General features: G+C 41.7%; 1 protein-coding gene across 4 annotated transcripts in view; it reads right to left on the bottom strand.

The window, feature by feature from the left end:
- NEK3 (NIMA related kinase 3) overlaps positions 1 to 18,957 on the bottom strand; it is a 25,876-nt gene extending 6,919 nt beyond the window's left edge. The window contains exons 1-11 of one of the 4 annotated variants that reach the window (XM_077752590.1): positions 18,907 to 18,957; positions 16,133 to 16,305; positions 14,023 to 14,116; positions 13,071 to 13,168; positions 10,871 to 10,954; positions 10,232 to 10,299; positions 10,052 to 10,138; positions 7,926 to 7,980; positions 5,002 to 5,202; positions 4,046 to 4,118; positions 1,787 to 1,836 (exon numbers count right to left, since the gene is read on the bottom strand). In XM_077752590.1, the coding sequence (XP_077608716.1) occupies positions 1,787 to 1,836; positions 4,046 to 4,118; positions 5,002 to 5,202; positions 7,926 to 7,980; positions 10,052 to 10,138; positions 10,232 to 10,299; positions 10,871 to 10,954; positions 13,071 to 13,168; positions 14,023 to 14,116; positions 16,133 to 16,249 (927 nt within the window). In that variant the 5' untranslated portion in view covers positions 16,250 to 16,305; positions 18,907 to 18,957. Of the gene's footprint in view, positions 1 to 95; positions 138 to 1,786; positions 1,837 to 4,045; positions 4,119 to 5,001; positions 5,203 to 7,925; positions 7,981 to 10,051; positions 10,139 to 10,231; positions 10,300 to 10,870; positions 10,955 to 13,070; positions 13,169 to 13,255; positions 13,346 to 14,022; positions 14,117 to 16,132; positions 16,306 to 18,906 lie in introns of those variants that run through there. The other 3 variants (XM_077752587.1, XM_077752588.1, XM_077752589.1) reach the window with 3 other exon arrangements.
- Between the last annotated feature and the right edge of the window lie 552 nt (positions 18,958 to 19,509).

The following is a 19,509-nucleotide window of genomic DNA, read 5'->3' as shown; positions in this document are numbered from 1 at the left end:
CCCCCCACCCCGGCCCCGCACCCCTGCCCCGGCTCCCGGCCACCACATCCTGCCAGCTTGCCCGGACCTTCTCCCTACCTCAGCTCTTCCGTTACCTGACTTTCTGGCTCTCTCTTCTCTGCGTACTTGAGCCCCCTCTTCATTTTGCAAGAACACATAGAAAGGCCCATTATAGGTAGGTATTAAAATGACAGTGGTGAGGGCACCTGGGTGACTCAGTTAAGTGTCTTGACTTCAGCTCAGGTCACGATTTCATGGTTCATGGGTTCGAGCCCTGCATTGGGCTCCACACCAATGTTTGGGATTCTCTCTCTCTTCCTCTCTCTTTCTCTGCCCCTCCACAACTTGTGCTCTCACTCTCGCTCTTTCTCAAAATAAATAAATACACTCAAAAAATAAAATAAAATAAAATAAAAGACAGTGGTGGTCACCTACAACAGGAGCCAGAATTGTCTGCAAAGGGCCCTGAGGAAACTTTTTAAGGGGCTGGGATTTCTAGATCTTGATTGTGGTGGTGGTTATAGGACTGTATAAAATTTCCAAAATTCATCAAACTCTGTACTAATGGGCAAATTTTATTGCTTATAAATTATGCCTCAATCAAGCTGGGGAAAAAAATAGATATTCCCGCACAAATTAAAAAACAAAGTACAGGGGCAGAATCTATCCCATTTGTCAATGTAATGGTGGAATGCTGTTGTTTATTTATGGCCAAATCGCCATTCCAAAAATTAACAAGTTTAATTACTAGTACATTCCATAAATAGAAAAATTTGCTGTTAGCGCAACATTTTTTCTTTCTGGAGTTAAAAGATTGACTAAACTGTTGAAGGAAGAAAAAAGCATCGGCAGTAGGACACAAGTGACTGAGCTGGTCAGCGGATCCAAGTCCTACTCAGGACTTGACTGCAGCTTTAGGTCAAAGAGCTCCCAGCACCCAGGACAAAAGAAGACAAACAGGACCGTGAATGCCAGGCTGAAAAATGTCAACTTGCTTTCTCAGGTAATGGGGAGGCACCAAAAGTTCCTGACCAGAAAAATGTCAAGATCAAACTAGAGATCTAAGTATTATGTAGCCATAAAAAGGAAAATATTCTAATACAGCCTATAACATGGATGAACTTTAAAAACACTATGCTAAGCAAAAGAAGCCAGACACAAAAAGACAAATATTGTGTGATTCCACTCCTAGGAAACATCTAGAACAGGCACATTTATAGAGACAGAAAGTAGAACGGAGGTCACCAGGAGCTGGGGTGGCTGTGCAGGGCGAGGAGGAAAGGAGAGTTATTGTACAATGGGCGGAGTTTCGGTAACGGGTGATGAAAAAGTACTGGAAACACAGCGTGTTGATGGTTGCACAACATTGTGACTGTAATTGCAGCTGCTGAATCGTCTGCTTCAAAATGGCTAGAATGGTAAATTCTATGACATGTGTTTTGCCATGATGAGAAACAACCCAAAGCCAGACTAAAACAAGATCTTCATGATGGAAAGCAGAACAAAGTTCTCTCACATCTATGTTGAAGCCACTTGTCATCAAGAATCCAAATGAAGAAACGGGTTTGGGGCAAAAAGAAAAGAAAAAGAAAAAATGAAAAGATAAAAACAAAGCAAATGAACCAATGACCGGTGATCTAAACCAGCTTGGCGGGCAGGGCAGGTCAACAGCCACCAATGACCTCACGCGCCAAAGGATGAAAAGCTACTGGCCGGGACAGACCAGGTCACAGTCTTACAAGCATCTCATAGCACCGGATGGTACCCGTATAGGGAAAGCACTTACCATTATGGTTACCTCATTTTCCAAAGCTATCCGGATTCTGCTGGGGTCTGCTACAAAAGAAAAGATATGGTAGGAAGAGAAAGCACGTAAAGGCTCACATTTTTAAGTTCTTAATGTGATTTGCATAAAGTCTGAAAGACAAGTGAAGACAAATGTAGTTTTTAAAGTCAAAGGGCCAAAGCATTAGCCTGAATAGTGATATCAAGCTTTTGTAATTAAAAAAGAGGCTATTTCTGCTGTTTTGTTCCTAATGTTAACATCTGAAAGGTAGGGCGTCATTATGCACTTACCCCAGCCCATTGAAGCATTAGGAGTAAGATACTCTGCATACCTGGAAGGTCATTATCATCTTTAGCTCAGGCTATAGCTATGGAGTCTGTGCTTTCCCTAAAGCAGGTGAATAGGTATCCCTCATAAGAAGAGAGTTGCTTCCTTATTTACATCAGCCAAACTATAGAAAGAGCCCAAATGTCCATTAACTGATGAATGGATAAAGAAGATGTGGTGTACATATAATGGAATATTACTGAGCCATCAAAAAGAATGAAATCTTGCCATTTGCGAGCTGCCTGGGTGACTCAGTTGGTTAGGTGTCCAACTTCAACTCAGGTCATGATCTCATAGTTCCTGGGTTCGAGACCCACCTTGGGCTCTGTGCTGACAGCACAGAGCCTGGAACCTGCTTCAGATTCTGTGTCTCCCTCTCTCTCTACCCCACCCCTGCTCATGCTCTATCTCTCTGTCTCTCAAAAATAAGCAAACATTAAAAAAAAAAAAAAAAAATCTTGCTGTTTGCAATGTCGGGTGGAGTTAGAGTATCATGCTAAGTGAAATAAGTCAGTCAGAGACAAATACCATATGACTACATTCATATGTGGAATTTAGGAAAACAGATGAACATACGGGAAGGGAAAAGAAAAACAGAGGTAGGCAAACCATAAAAGACTGATCTTTCCAGGCACCCAGGGGGCTCAGTCAGTTAAGCATCTGACTCTTGATTTTAGCTCAGATCATGATGGCATGGTTAGTGAGTTCAAGCCCTGCATGGGGGCTCTGTGCTGGCAGTGTGGAGCCTGCTTCAGATTCTCTGTCTCTCTCTCTCTCTCTGCCCCTCCCCTGCTTGCTCTCTCTCTCTCTCAAAATAAATAAACATTTTTTAAAAAAGAAAGAGACTCAGGGCACCTGGGTGGCTCAGTCAGTTGAGCATCCAACTTCGGCTCAGGTCATGATCTAACTGCTCCTGAGTTTGAGCCGCATGTCAGGCTCTGCACTCACAGCCTGGAGCCTGGAGCCTGCTTCAGATTCTGTCTCGGACTCTCTGCCCCTTCCTCTGCTTATGCTCTGTCTGCCTCTCTCTCAAAAATAAATAAATATTTTTTAAAAAATTTTTAAAAGAGACTCTTAACCATAGAGAACAGAGAATTGCTGGAGGGTTGGTGGGGGGGTGGGCAAAATGGGTGATGGGTACTGAGGAGGGCACTTGTTGGGATGAGCACTGGGTGTTGTAGGTAAGTGATGAATCACTAAATTCAATTCCTGAAACCAGTATTACACCGTATGTTAACTAATTAGAATTTAAATAAAAATGTGGAGGAAAAAAAAGGGAGCTGCTTTTTCCCTCCCAAGGTACTCGCAGAACCATGTCCCTTCGGTTAAGAGTGGCTGATTTTCCCTGGCTGAGCCCTGCCTTCCATGTTCATCCTCATTCATTCAACATTTTTAAAAACTGCTATTGAGCATCTGTGATGACAGGCGCTGAGGATATGACAGATATATCAGACACGGTCCCCATGTTTTCAACAGCTTTGAAAAAATTAAGAGATGACAACTTCCAAAGAGACAATAAATTACGTTTGAAATTTGTTCAGGATTGACGTATGGAAATTATGCGTGGCTATTATGGGGACAGTTCCAACTTCTGAAAAGGTTCTGTTTTTAAAGTTTTGTTTACCAGATGATTCTTTGGAAACCTGGGAATAATTTCCTGGAAGATTAATGTTGTATTTTCATGGTTAGATTCCTAGGCAGAGAACAATCTTTACATCCCTAAAATCTCCAAACTAGGCCTTTTGATTCCTAGCCAACTAAATATATAAGAGTCAGTACAGAATTACACCAGAAATAGCAATAAGAAATTTTTGATTTTCAGGAATAGCTCTGAAATTGTCTCTAGTAACTTGAAAATCGTATTTTTCTTTTTTTGTTATACTGCATTTTAAAAGAGCACTTAGCAAAAAATAAGCTTTCCAAAATTCTTACTTTTTCTCTTTGGTGTACTATGCTTAGAATTCTTGGTTTCTTCTAATACTTGCTCACCATATTCTGTGATGATCTGAAAATTTAAAGTAGAGAATTTAAAGATGTGGAATATGGTTTTCCATAGACATTGCCATAATGTCACTTGATTATCAACATTCTTCCCCATGATTCTATTTACAGTTGGAAAGGAAAAATGCCGGGGGGTCTGGGTGGCTCAGTCAGTTGAGAGACTGACTTTGGCTCAGGTCATGGTATCATAGTTTGTGAGTTCAAGACCCTCATTGGGCTCTGTGCTGACAGCTAGCTCAGAGCCTGGAGCCTGCTTTGGATTCTGTCTCCCTCTCTCTCTCTGCCCTTCCCCGAACACTCTGTCTCTCTCTGTCTCTCAAAAATAAATAAACATTTAAAAAAATATTTTAGGGGCACCTGGGTGGCTCAGTCAGTTGAGCGTCTGACTTCGGCTCAGGTCATGATCTCATGGTTTGTGGGTTCAAGCCCTGCGTCAGGCTTTGTGCTGACAGCTCAGAGCCTGGAGCCTGCTTCAGATTCTGTATCTCCCTCTCTCTCTGACCCATCCCTGCTCAAGCTCGCTCTCTCTCTCTCTCTCTCTCAGAAATAAATAAAACATTAAATTTTTTTTTAATATTTAAGAAAAAAAGGAAAAAAGACAAGGAATAATGCCATTTAGAAAATACATATCATTTAGGCACACAAGTAGATATTTCTATAGGTCTAGAAAAAGATCTGAAAGCTTACACAAATTCTCCCTGTGATTATTCTCAGGGATCAGCACGGTGGAAGGGAGAGAAGAAAAGAAAGAAAGGCCGTATTTTTTAATACACTTCTGCATTATTTGAATCTTTACAAGCACGTACAACATGTCAGTGCATTTAAAAGATAACAAACCATTTTACCACACTCAAAACCTGTTCACAGTCGTCCAGCATGTATCATACCTCTGGGGGCAAGCACTTGTGGACAAGCCGAGCCAAGGAGCCTCTGGACAGAAGCGTTGTAGCGGAAGGGCGATGTGAGGGGTTCCTTTTAAACATCTGCTTGATCAGCTGCTGCAGCTCACAGGAGTATTGAGGCGGCAGTGGCCTCAGGGACCCCTGACATATTTTGAGAATGAGACTTTTCCAGCTATTTGCCTGAAACTAAAAGGTAAAACCGAACTGTAAGAGAAGACACAAGGGAAGAGCAGAAGTAAGAAATCATCAGCGTAGCTTAATTCTTATGAATCATTTTAACTTTATAAATGTATTTGCTGCCTGGTCATTTTTCTTCCTGACAGGGTGGGGAGGGGTCCTTGAGGTACTCTTCGAAATCTTAGGGTGGGTTCATAAGAAAGGTAAGCATCAGTGCCAGCCTTGGGTTCTCTCTCACTCACAATCAAGGTGTTTGCAGATAACACATTTTAAACATATTTTAAAAATCAAAGTAACACACACATGTAGCTTAAGAAGGCAACGGTACTGACAGCCTTATGATAAGTGTAGCATCTCTTTGAACCTCAGAATACCCAAGGCCTCCCCCTTTGAGAATCACACTCCAGACTTCTCCAGCTTTAAACTTCTACTGCCAAATCCCTTTTCACTTTCATGCCATCAAAGTAGCTATTAAAATTTGATAAGCAGTAGAATGGGATACAAAATGACTTGCCAGAATAACACTTAAAAAATGTCCACTGCATGATAAACACTGGAATGAAGATTAGATGTTAGTTAGCCCTGGTAATACTCATTCAAGAACATGGCATTCCACCTTGGAAGGGTACTGCCCTATTAACGAAATATACAAGTGAAGATAGGGAAAAGGAAAAAAAATCAACATATTACAAGGGGCAAATTCAGATAGTAAAAAATACGAGTGAATCTGCTTTGTCTTAGGCTTTGGGACCATTATACCAGGTTTCTGCCTTTCCTATAGGTTTGAGAACTACTTTTGCCTCAAAGCAGATGAGCAGACTGTGTCAAATATCAAGGCCTTACACTCCTGAGTTCTTGTTCTCGCTAGACAAAATACAAACATGTATATGAAAGTTTACCAAAAAAAAAGAGACAAAATCAGGGAAATAAAGAATATAATCATAAATAAGATACTGGTATCTTAAAAATAATTTTATTTGTATACAACGGTGGTTTTCCACTTGAACTACATATTAGAACTATCTGTTTTAAAACTACTACTGTCCAGACATACTCAGGGATTTTAATTCCATTAGTCTGGCATAGGCCCAGACATCACCATTTGTTAAGGTTTCCCAAACTGTTATAATTATGCAGTTGGCGTTATAAGCCACATATATCCAAGGAAGACAGCCTCTTAATAGCACATGCCTTGAGTGTGAGTTGCTTTTACCCAGTAGTGGCAAAAGCTTTTTCTCCATCATTCAGTCTCATACATTCTCAAGCGTGTCCATAAAGATGCTTTTAGGGGTGAAATAGGTGAAGGGGATTAAGAGGCACAGACTTCCAGGTATGAAAGTCACGGGGACGAAAAGTACGGCATAGGGCTTATAGTCGATGATACTCTAATAACTTTGTGCGGTGGCAGATGGTAACTACAGTTACAATGAGCATTTTGTAATGTACAAACTGTTGAATCACCATGTTGTACACCTGAAACTAATATAAGACTCTATGTCAACCATATTTCAGTTAAAATTTTAAAAATTAAAGATTAAAAAATGCTTGGTTAGAGCCAAGTTTCAATCTGTGCCCAAAGGACAGAATTTATTGCCACTGAAGGCTAAGACCTAATTGGGACTTGTATTGTTAGTTCTGTGTAATAAATAAGTGCTAAATAAGTAGGGCAAGTTATTTAACCTCTTTTTTGCAAAACTGTTTCTTAAAATATCTTAAAAAAATAAATACAAAAATATTTTTTCCACAATAGCCAAAAGGTGAAAATAACCCAAATGTCCAACAACAGATGAATGGATAAACAAAACATGGTATAAGCACACAATGGAATATTCAGTCATAGAAAGGAAATTCTGACCCAAAAGGAAAAGCACTGTGTAATGCCACTTACATGAAATATTTGGAATATGCAAATTTATGGAGACAGAAAGTGGATTAGAGGTTACCAGGGGCTGGTGGGGAGGGAGAGGGATCGTTTAATGGGTACACAGTTTCTTGTCTGGGGCCACGGAAAAGTTTTGCAAATAGGCAGTAGTGATGATTGCACAATATTGTGAAGTAATCAATGCCACTTAAAATGGTACCTTTTACGTTATATATATTTTATGAACACAAAAAAATTGGGAATAGCAGGAAAAAGGAAGGAAGGAGGGAAGGAAGGAAAGAAGGCAGGCAAGCAGGCAAGCTAAATGTAAAACTATAAAAACCAAATAATGGAAATTTCCTATCAGTATATGCTACAAAAGGGGCTCAAGGCAAAGGTGATGCCAATGGAATGAAAACTTGTGTATGAATTCATCTGTTAGAAGCTGGAGGAGGGTCAGTAATGTATCCTCCAGACTGAGAAGGTACTTTAGTACCAAAAAACGAAGCAAGCCACTCCCTACCATTTACACAGGGTTTTATGCCGAGTAACTTACAGATGGGGGCCATGGGTGGCCTGGTGAGGCGCGAGGTGGATCCAGGCACTACACAACTATTCTCTGCCCCTTCTCCACAGCTATGCAGACCTTAACCCCCAGCTTTTATGGAGTGAGGGGCATGGTGGGGAGGCCACAAGGCAGTTACCTACGTGGTGCCAGCTGTGAGCCAGAGGGAAGAACAAGATGGAAGGCCAAAGAGTGAGTCCATGCGGTCAGCACTCCTACATCATCCTAGGGAAGCAGACTGCCAAGTGGGATCTGGCACATTCCTGAGGATATAGCCAGATTTTCCACTTTGCACACCATACTTACTGGATGCTTAAGGGTACAGAGTTCGTACAGAATGCATCCCAGGGACCAGATGTCACTAGAAGCATAAAGAAGCAACATAATGACAAATGTGTTATGAGTGACTATATGAAATATAAAAAAAGAAAAATGAAAAATTACCTTTAATAAGAATATCCCAAGTAATTCTCAGAGATTAAAATAAAACACATTATAAAAAAATAAAAAATAAAATATGTGGTAAGTTTGCTCTAACACTTAGATATTTACTAACAGGAATGTTCACAATATAAATCTCTGCTCCCCAGCACCTAGCCCTCCAAAGCAGGGTGGTTCCGGTGTGATTTCATTAGCATGTGTTACAAGAGCGTGGATCTGTGGACAAACAATACTGTTTGTGATTAATAGAAGAAGGAGTCTGGAAGAAGGAGTCTGGAAGTCATGCACTGAGGCTCCTACTCACAATCATGCAGAGCCCCAGGCCCTGAGGAACAGTGCTCTACCTTGGGCACAGCCCACCCCCCTCCCACTCTCCGATCCCGGACTGGCTCTATGGGACAGCCATCTTCCTCATCATAAACTAAAATGTGCATCTCCTGGGAACCCTCACCACCTCCCCCCCATCACCCCGTGTTAGCTCTATGTACCTAACAAAGAAAACGTGCCAACTTATTCTTCCACTAAACAGTTCTTCAAAAATCAGAGAAGACTTCTCTGGTTTGCCCCACACGCCCACCCTCCTGCACACTAAGTAAGCATCCTCTCTTCCTACACCACTCTCACTGCTTAGCTGTCACACCCCCAGACTTTTTCCATTTTTCCAAAACTCCTTTGCATTTTAACTAATGGCTTTGATCAACCATTTACCCCCAACTTCTGATTTTTTTTAACTTTCAAACCTAAAGTAAATGCCCGCATGGTTTCTTAGACTCCCTGGCTGTTAACATTTGCCACGTATGCAAGCCGTTGCAACCATATAAATCTGAACCTCTTGAAGAAAAGACAGCAGACCTCAAAGCCTTCGCCCCTAAACACATCAGCATGTATCTCCTCAGAGCAAGGATACTCTCCCTTATAAACACAAAGCCATGATCACACCCAAGAAATGTAACCTTAATTCAATAATATTATTGAATATTTGTCCAGGCTCAGATTTCCCCAACTGTCCCCATAAGTTTCTTGACTGCTGTTCTATTCCCAATTCACTCAGTTTTACTCTTAAAGGAACCTATTCAGTATGGACTATCATACCTTCCCAGAAATCAACTCCACAGAAGGCAACAAGAGCCATTAGGTGTTTCTACTTCTAGGAATTCATGCCAGGAAGGTGATCGATAATAATGACCTATATTTATGCACAACAGGTATATTAATCACAATACTGTTTGTGATACTGAAAATTGGAAATATATCATTAAATCAACAATATTTCTGAAGAGTTTAAATATGTGGTGAAATGAATGTGACATAATGTAAACAAAAAGGAGGAGCCAAGTTGTATATACAGTACATAAACTAGGTTTAGGGGGGAAGTGAATAGATAGAAAAAATACCCAAATGTTATTAATAGCAGGGTAAGAGTGGTGACAGCCATATCCTTTCTTGTAGATCTATTTCCAAAATTCTCCCTGCTCATCCACTCCATCAACGGGCACGTGTTACTTGTATTCAGAAAAATATTATCTTTTAAATCTTAAGGCCTTAATATTCTCTCCTGATAATTAACTAACCCATCAGTCAAGTGTTTATTATCCAGTCTTGTAACATTAACTCACTGACATAACCCAGCAGTTCCCAAATTCTGCTGCACTTTGGAATCATCTGGTGATCCTGGAAAATTACGGATGCCTGCTTCCCACCCCCAGACATTCTGATGGAAATGGCAGGCTTGTAACCTGTGCTTTGGGATTTTTTTAAAGCGGGCACAGCAGAGCATGAGGAGCGGTATCATTCACACGGCCTCTAGACATTTATCTTTGGCTCCTTTCAGCTCTGATTCAAACAGTTGGGAAACTAGGACTTTCATCTAGAAGCCTGGGCATTCTCCAATGCTTTCAAATATGTAGTTTTTAAAAACCAAACTTCACCAGAAGGCCGCAGTGCCAGTCGCCAAGCAGTGATGCTTGCATCAAATTAAGTCCATGACTTACCTTTTATTGTTATAAGGCATGTTTTCCCAAATTTCTGGGGGCACATAATAAGGTGTTCCCACATATGTACAAGCAAACGCCATAGGACTGAAACCATAAAGAGGCAAAGAACGGTTAGGGAGCATTCCTGAAGAACGGACGCTTTGATTGCTGTCACTACCACAGAAGAGAATTACATGCCTGGAGAGAAGACGGGCAGATCCAAAATCTCCCAGTTTTACTTTTCCATTTTGGGTGAGGAAGATATTCTGCATTAAAAAAAGAAGAGCTCAGATTACGTCTTCCATCATTCACAGGGAAGCAGAGACCTCCTGAGAAGCTGTCTTTCAAAGCCCACTGAGGACAGAGATTAAGGGGAAGGATGCTGACAGCTGAGTCCCTGAGTGGAACACAAAAAAGGTCAAAGACACCCTCTTGACAGCTACATATTCCGCTGCTTGGGAATTCAGGATCCCTGCTTAGAATCAAACAAGTGAGCGTGAGACTGTATCAGCTGACCCTGATGGACCACCTGGGAGCCTGTGTCAGGGTGACTCCGTGTGGCAGGCCCAGGTCTCGACCATCTTCCACCAGAGAGCGTACGGTCGCAGTAAGCAGTGGCGAAGAGAGCATGGAACATAGTAACAGATACTACTAAAGAGATTTCATGATCGTTCTCAGGTAGTACCTTACTTGGCTCAGATAAACGTTAGGTTGAGAAATATTTCTAAGCTAACTAAAAATGTCCCAGAAGGAGGCAGAATAAAACAGAAAAAAAGCTGAGTGGAATAGTTTTTGTTTCTGTTTTTGCTTTTAGGCCCCACAAGGTAGTCCACTTACCTTGGACTTGATATCTCTGTGTAACACACGTTTCTTATGAATGTGATTTACTCCAAGGCACATTTGTGTAAACCAATTAAGTATCTGGAAGAAAAAAGGTCGCAATAATTGCAGAAATGCACTAAGTGGTTCGTGTTAAGCCCAAATCCCAAAGAATAGGCTCTAGGCCTTAGTTGACCTGGGGTTTCCATAATGTAAATACAGAACTCCTAAAAATTACATAGTTCAACTAAGAGTCAATGTTGCCTGGAGAAATTCAGAAAAACTGTGAAGCCCATGTTTCATCATCTTACATATGATCTAAATAACAACTTAGTTCAATAAAACTCTCACTATGGTTTTCTTGAATTCAACCAAATAAAAGTTTTTCTTAAATATATATATATAGTTCACCACTAAGGGATAAGTACACTACTAATTTTTGTAATTTATCATGTCATATTTTCATTTACTTTGTTAGAATGTTCACATGTTAACATTAAAAGATTTCATTCTATTCTCAACAATCCTGTGAGGTCAGCATTTTCTGCTCATAAATCCCCAGTCAATAATAGTCAAAATTTCCATGTGCCTATGTTTAAATGTCAAACGGATTTCTTTTTTTTAAATGTTTATTTGTTTTTGAGAGAGAGAGACAGAGTACAAGTTGGGGAGGGGCAGAGAGAGATGGAGACATAGAATCCGAAGCAGGCTTCAGGCTCTGAGCTGTCAGCACAGAGCCCCATGCGGGGCTTGAACTCACCAGCAGAACTCACCAGCGAGATCATGACCTGAGTGGAAGTCAGATGCTTAACCGACTAAGCCACCCAGGTGCCCCAATTTTTTTTTCTTTTTTGCTATGGAAATTCATTCCTTTGATGTCCTTCCTCCTTCTCTGGAACCCATATTTTTAATACCACAACTTCTAAATGAAAAATATTTACCTTCATAACATGCATTATACCCTAAATCAAACTAAATCTCATTAAGGTTGTTTATTTAAATATCTTCCGGGTGCCTGGGTGGCTCAGTCAGTTGGGCATCTGACTTCTGCTCAGCTCATGATCTCACAGCTTGTGGGTTCGAGCCCCGCGTCGGGCTTTGTGCTGCCAGCTAGCTCAGAGCCTGGATCCTGTTTCAGATCCTGTGTCTCCGTCTCTCTCTCTGACCCTCCCCTGCTCATGCTGTCTCTCTCTCTCAGAAATAAATAAAAAACATTAAAAAATTTAAATATTTTCCTTAGTCAATTCATTTCAATAGTATTTAATATACAAGTTTCCATTAAAAAGGCAGGAAGTACTAGACTTAAGAGAATGTGTTAAGATGTAAAAGGAAAAAGAGGGGCGCCTGGGTGGCTTAGTCGGTTAAGCGTCCGACTTTCGCTTAGGTCATGATCTCGCGGTTCGTGGGTTCGAGCCCCGCATCGGGCTCTGTGCTGACTGCCAGCTCAGAGCCTAGAGTCTGTTTCAGTCTGTGACTCCCTCTCTCTCTGACCCTCCCCTGCTCACGCTGTCTCTCTCTCCTAGAAATAAATAAAACATTAAAAAAAAAAAAAGATGTAAAAGGAAAAAGAGTGAGAATAGGTACCCTCAAGAAAAAGGAATTTATACTTCATCTAGATGATTCTGTAATGCAAAATAAATCCATCCACCTTCTAAAATTTCAGTACAACACAGCTGTAAATTTTAAATATGTAAGACAAAAAATGAATCAGATAATTTTGAAATTCTTTTAAACACAGAAGTTTCATTCCTGGATATTTCATAAACAGGGGTGCCTGGGGAGCTCAGTCTGTTGAGAGTCTGACTCTTGATTTCGGCTCAGGTCATGAACCCAGGGTCATGGGATCAAGCCCCACGTCAGCCTTGCGATGAGTGTGGAGCCTGCTAAAGATTCTCTCTCTCTCCCTCTGCCCCTCCCTCACTTGTACTCTCTCTCTTTAAAAGAAAAAAAAAATGTTTTTAATGTTGGTATTTTATCAACATATCTATTTAACTTCCTAAAAATATCTCAAGCAGCCAGATCTTGAACACAAAACTGTAGCACTGATATGGAAATGAGCTGTTTCTAACTAGTGTATCAGGTATCATAGTGTATCTGATACACTATGTGTATCCCATAGTGTATCATAGGTACAATGCCTTTATTTGAACTTCTACAAATTTTACGAGGAAAGTTTGCTTCTGAACCTTGAGAGAAACTATGTAAGTCTGTCTCTTACCGTATCTTCAGGAAACAACTTTCCTTTCTGATGCTTAATCTTCTGCATTAGGTCCCCTCCATCACAATATTCCATCACAATGTACAGGTGTCCCTCAGCTAAAACAAAAAGAAGACTCTTTAGGAAAGTCTGGTGGTCATAAATCAAATTTCACATTGCATGCATTTGGGGAAATTCATATTTACCTTCAAATGATTCTTTAAAGGCAACAATGTTGGGGTGTTTCATTCTGGCTAACAGAACAGCTTCCTTCCTAGAATTCTGGGTACCAGAGAAAGACTGGAAAAAGATTTTAAACAGCATAAATGTAATACTTCATTTTAAAACAGATACTTTTACAACATTACAGTATACAGTTGACCCTGAACCACACAGGGGTCAGAGGTAATGGTCCCTGTAGAGGTGAAAATCCACATGTGACACCTGACTCCCCAAAAATGTAACTACTAATAGCCTTGCCAATAACATGCACAATTAACATATATGCTATATGTTTTATGTGTTATATACTGTATTTTTACAGTAAAGTAAGCTAAAGGAAGGAAAATATTATTAAGAAAATCACAAGAGAGAAAAAAATACATTTATACTGGACTGTATTTATCAAAAGCATCCTTATAAATGGACCCATGCAGTTCAAACCTGTGTTGTTCAAGGGTCAGGTGTGGTTTGTATACTTCAATGCTAGATGCAGTTTTACAGCACTGAACTTTGACCCAACTTACGTTTATCAAACTCTAAGAGAAAAAGTGGTGATTTTCAATTACGGCTATATTTTGCATGNACTTTCCTTTCTGATGCTTAATCTTCTGCATTAGGTCCCCTCCATCACAATATTCCATCACAATGTACAGGTGTCCCTCAGCTAAAACAAAAAGAAGACTCTTTAGGAAAGTCTGGTGGTCATAAATCAAATTTCACATTGCATGCATTTGGGGAAATTCATATTTACCTTCAAATGATTCTTTAAAGGCAACAATGTTGGGGTGTTTCATTCTGGCTAACAGAACAGCTTCCTTCCTAGAATTCTGGGTACCAGAGAAAGACTGGAAAAAGATTTTAAACAGCATAAATGTAATACTTCATTTTAAAACAGATACTTTTACAACATTACAGTATACAGTTGACCCTGAACCACACAGGGGTCAGAGGTAATGGTCCCTGTAGAGGTGAAAATCCACATGTGACACCTGACTCCCCAAAAATGTAACTACTAATAGCCTTGCCAATAACATGCACAGTCAATTAACTTATATGCTATATGTTTTATGTGTTATATACTGTATTTTTACAGTAAAGTAAGCTAAAGGAAGGAAAATATTATTAAGAAAATCACAAGAGAGAAAAAAATACATTTATACTGGACTGTATTTATCAAAAGCATCCTTATAAATGGACCCATGCAGTTCAAACCTGTGTTGTTCAAGGGTCAGGTGTGGTTTGTATACTTCAATGCTAGATGCAGTTTTACAGCACTGAACTTTGACCCAACTTACGTTTATCAAACTCTAAGAGAAAAAGTGGTGATTTTCAATTACGGCTATATTTTGCATGCTTGAGCTGACCCCTAATGTCCTTGCAAGTGTAGAATGTAAACCAGTTTTAACATGAGCCTAACAGGGATGCCTGGGTGGCTCCGTCTAAGGGTCTGACTTCGGCTCAGGTCATGACCTCACAGTCGGTGGGTTCAAGTCCTCCTTGGGCTCTGTGCTCACAGCCCAGAGCCTGGAGCCTGCTTCGGATTCTGTCTCCCTCTTTCTCTGCCCTCCCCCACTTGTTGCTCTGTCTCTCTGTCTCNACAGCCCAGAGCCTGGAGCCTGCTTCGGATTCTGTCTCCCTCTTTCTCTGCCCCTCCCCCACTTGTTGCTCTGTCTCTCTGTCTCTGTGTGTGTGTGTCTCTCTCTCTCAAAAATAAATAAACGTTAAAAAAAAATTTTTAACATGAGCCTAAGCATAATTGAATTTGTGAGCCAGGATGCCATTAACAATAGTATATCTTTAAGGAAAACCTGGGGCTGTCGTGTTTTAAGGTCTGCATCATGTTTCCAGACCACTGGCCCAGACGAAAAAGGAGACTGATGCGTTTCTGCAGTCAGGATGGGAGATGATTTACAAAAGAAGCTTCCAAAGCTGTTTGTGGCCTCACTTACTCTCCTGAATGACTTATATCTTTCAATGAAGAAAGGCCATCAACTGCATGCTTGCACAAGGGTTCTCAGACCGGCACTGCCATCGCCTGGGAACTCCCTAAAAATGCAAATTCACAGGCCCAGCGGGACCTACTCAGCCAGAGGCTTGGGGTGGGGGTGGGGGGCAGCCATCTGGGTTTTAACCTCCAGATGTCTTTGAAGCCCACCTGAGAATCACGAAACGAGGTCAAGAACGCAGTGGGGAAATACAATTCTGAGAATTTTATTAAAATATCTTTTTAAAAGATTGATCAAGACATTATCAAGCAGCTTCCATGGCCCAGTTGCTTTTCCATGACAACTATGATAAACACCAGTTAAGTCAGCACCTTCCTCATCTTACAGGGAAACAAAACCCAAAACTGAGCCACAGAATAGGCTTCCTGAGACCAAAGGTTAGAGTGCTAGGTTTTTGCCCTTCATTGTATTTTTATGCTCCATTTTCATTAATCTGGCACCTGAGCTGCCGTTGGCAAAGATTCCCTCCTCTTAGGTACGCAAAATTGGAAATTATTACGAAGTATTCATTGAGATAAAATAAACAGCAATCGCCACCTAGACTATTTTTCTCCCTTATTATTTATTACAATCTCCAAAAATCCACATAAAATATATCAAGACAGCCTGGCTCAGTCGGAAGAGCATCTGACATTTGATCTCGGGGTCATGAGTTTGAGCCCCACATTGGGTGCAGACATTACTTAATAAATTCAACTTAAAATACATACATACATCAAGACCTTATAAAGCTCAAGAATAAACCCATTACATCTTTTGCTCGCAAAAGCAATTCCATGTAAAATCTCAAGAACTTATTGCCCTGGACAAGTTGCATGTACACCTTCACCATGAGCGAATTGCCTCAGGAGGTACCTTGGGAAGCCTTATTTCCTTCATGGCAAATATCTGATTACTGTTTTCTTGCTGAACCAAAAGGGCTCTGCCGAAGGAGCCCTCTCCAATCGCCCTCAGGACCACGTAGCCATCCATGCTGAGGCACCACGCAGCCCCCCTCCAGTCGCACAGTAGCCACGGCTTCTCCCAACCTATATTCAAACACAGAAAATCTGAGAATTAAATTTACTTTCAAAATGCAGAATCAATTCAAAGTAGCTCTAATCACCCTAATAGGACAACAGCAATTTATTCCTTTATTCGTTGAACAGGTAGAGCACTCACGCCAGCTTTTATGATCCTGAATAAGAAAATAGAGGGGCACCTGGGTGGCTCAGTCCATTAAGCGACTTGATTTCAGTTCCAGTCATGATCTCAGGGTTCCTGAGTTCGAGCCCTGCATGGAGCCCCACATTGGGCTCCACACTGACAGCACGCTTGGGATTCTCTCTTTCCTTCTCTCTCTGCGCCTCCTTCAAACATGCTTGCTCGCTCGCTCTCTCATTTAAAACAAATACATAAATTTAAAAAGTACATTTACAGAACTGTACTGCATTTATCAAAAAATCTTCACATAAGTGAACCTGTGCAGTTCAAACCGTTTTGTTCAAGGGTCAAGTGTGGTTTGTATATTTCAATGCCAGATGCATTTATACAGCACAGCACTTTGATCTCTCATGGTCCCTGCCATCACGCACACGCCCCAGACCAGAGAAGACCTCCGGCCTCCTCCAGTATAGGGTGGTGAGTCTCACAGAAAGAGTTCTGCTGGCACAAGGCAGAAATATCCAGAGGAGTTAGGAAAATGATATTTAACTGAAGTCTGAAGGATGAATGGAAATCAGCCAGGAAGAGTGATGTAGGCAGAAGGGCTGCCATGTTTTAAGAGCAAAAGAGACTGTGTTCAGTTCAAGGAAGTGAAAGAGAACTGTAACAGGCTGGTGACGCAGACAGGACCTTGTATGAAAGCTACCGTAAGCCAAGCCAAGGTTGCTGGATTTTATCTTTGGGGTAGTTAATGTGCTGTCTCTGAAGGATTTTAATCAAGAGAGCATATTAGAAAACTCACTCACTCAGGCTGCAGAGTGAATGGACCGCACAGAGAAGGGGGCAGGAAGGGCTGGAGTGGGACTCCAAGAACAGAAAAGGCAAAAAAATGATGATGGGGTAGAATAGGGTGAGGGCAACGGAGATGAAGAAAAAGGAAAGGAAGGATGTAGAAAGAATTGGCAAGGGTTTTGGCAACAGATTTATGGGGAACAGCTGGGAGAAAAGGCCAAGGTAGACTCCCAGGTTTCTGGGATAAACTGGGTGAGTGATGATACCATTCCCTGAAGGAAAAGAAAACCACAATGGTTGTGTACGTGTGTTTCTGGCAGTGCGAGTGTGGCAGCGGCAGGGAAAGGCACAGTGAAGGGAGACACATTCATTTTAGGACATGTTGAATTGGAGATGCCTGGGATAAAGAACTGATCAGCAGAGGGGCACCTGGGTGTCTCAGTCGGTTAAACTTCCGCTCAGGTCATGATCTGAGGGCTAGTGAGTTCGAGTCCCATTGGGGCTGTGTGCTGAGGACTCAAAGCCTGAAACCTCTTTCTGATTCTGCGTCTCCCTCCCTCTTTGCCCCTCCCTTTCTCTCTGCCCCTTCCTCCCTTGCTCTTTGTCTCTGTCTCTCTTGCTCTCAAAAATAAACATTAAAAAAAAAAGAAGAAGAAGAGATAAGCAGAGCCTTGAACATCAAGGTCCTTTTCTGTATTTCTAGGATGAAGCAGTTAGCTGGATGGTTCATAGGTAAAGTAGAATGAATATAAAGTTCCTAACATTTTGCCTGGTACAGAGGAGACCCTGCATAAATGTCAGCTATTATTATTAAAACTTTAGAAAGATGATGCAATTTTTTCTCACTGTAGAAAAAAACCCACTAGAACGAATTACCTTAACTTTTAGAGAGCTTACTTGTAGTATCGTTTATGTTTTAAAATCACACCACAAAGAATTATGAGGCAAAGAGAGCACTGCAGGTAAAGCCAAAATCACAAACCAAAATCTACATAGTACAGCGATCTGTAAACTGTCATTTGTATTCACGTGTATCATAGAAGGACTCGGAGACTCTAGAAATTTCTGCATATTGACCAACTTGGATGTATTCTGTTCAAAACTAATTCTTTTCCAGAAGAGTCAGGCCTTTCCATATATTTAGGGAGCAGAAAGAAAAAAGAGTTCCTTTGCCACTATTATAACTGACTCTTGGTATTGCCCGATTTAACAAGGAGGCCAAGTTTTCCCAGATTTCTATTCTTTTCTGTTATGTAATGGACAGTAACCGATAAGTAAGGACGACCACTGATTTTTCTTGGCTGAACACCAATATTTATTTGGTCGTTTCTGCCCACATTTGCCCATTACTCAATATTAACACCCATATTTCAGTAAAAAGACCTGTATATACTCCGACTGTCACAAAGTCCCTTTGCACACCTCTCCCAGGCAAAAACTGGTAAAAGTGATTTGCAAATGGCCAGAAATGGGAGCAAGGGTAAAAAACCTTGGGGCTCAAGTTTAGAAGGTACTGAGCGCGGTGACCGCACCTTGCGGCAGGCCAGCCGCGCCCAAATCATTCCTCCGGGAGAACCCGCGCCACCTCGAAGTCCCCCACCTGCGCGGCACCTGCAGGGCACCTGCGCCACGCGGGGCGCCCAGAGGGCCCGAGGCTGCGAGGGAGGGGGGAGGGGACCTGNGGGGGCGCTTACCAGCTTCCCAGGCGACCCAAGAAGGCCTTTCCGTCCGAGCGTTTCCGCCGGGCGGGCCCAGCCGGTCGTCTCTCGGGTTGCCGGTGAAGGAAGGTTCCCGGGTTGAGCGGGAAGCGCTGTTATCGGAGTAGCCGGGCCTACTAAGGGCGTGTTTTACAAACCTTTGATCCACGTTGCTCTAGAACAATGCCAGCAATATTGAGGGGGAAAGAATCTCCCAGCAACATGAGTTTTGCCTCCAGTTTAAGCGAACAGCTCATATAGACCAGTTTCTTGGGCCCAGCATTCCCCTTTCTACCTGAATGATATTGGGTAAGTGTGGAGAGGGGAACAGCACCCCCACCCCCATGTCTGCCTCCTTCTCCATGTAAGTTGTGGATGTTAGGTTCCATGGCAAAGGGCAGTAAAGATTGTAGGTGGAGTTAAGGCCGCTAACCAACTAACTCTAAAATATGGAACTGACTTTGGATTCTCCAGCTGGACCCGGTATGATCACAATGGCCCCTTCAAGTGGAAGAGAGGGACAGAGTACTGGTCAGAGACATCTGAAGATGGAGGAAGGGGCCGTCAGCCGAGGAACGCAGAAGGCCTCAAGAAGCTGGA

This window comes from Crocuta crocuta, unplaced genomic scaffold, assembly GCF_008692635.1.
Source record: "Crocuta crocuta isolate KB4526 unplaced genomic scaffold, BGI_CrCroc_1.0 scaffold190, whole genome shotgun sequence".
In the NCBI taxonomy this organism is placed as follows: Eukaryota; Metazoa; Chordata; class Mammalia; order Carnivora; family Hyaenidae; genus Crocuta; species Crocuta crocuta.
This window is presented reverse-complemented; position numbering and strand designations above follow the sequence as displayed.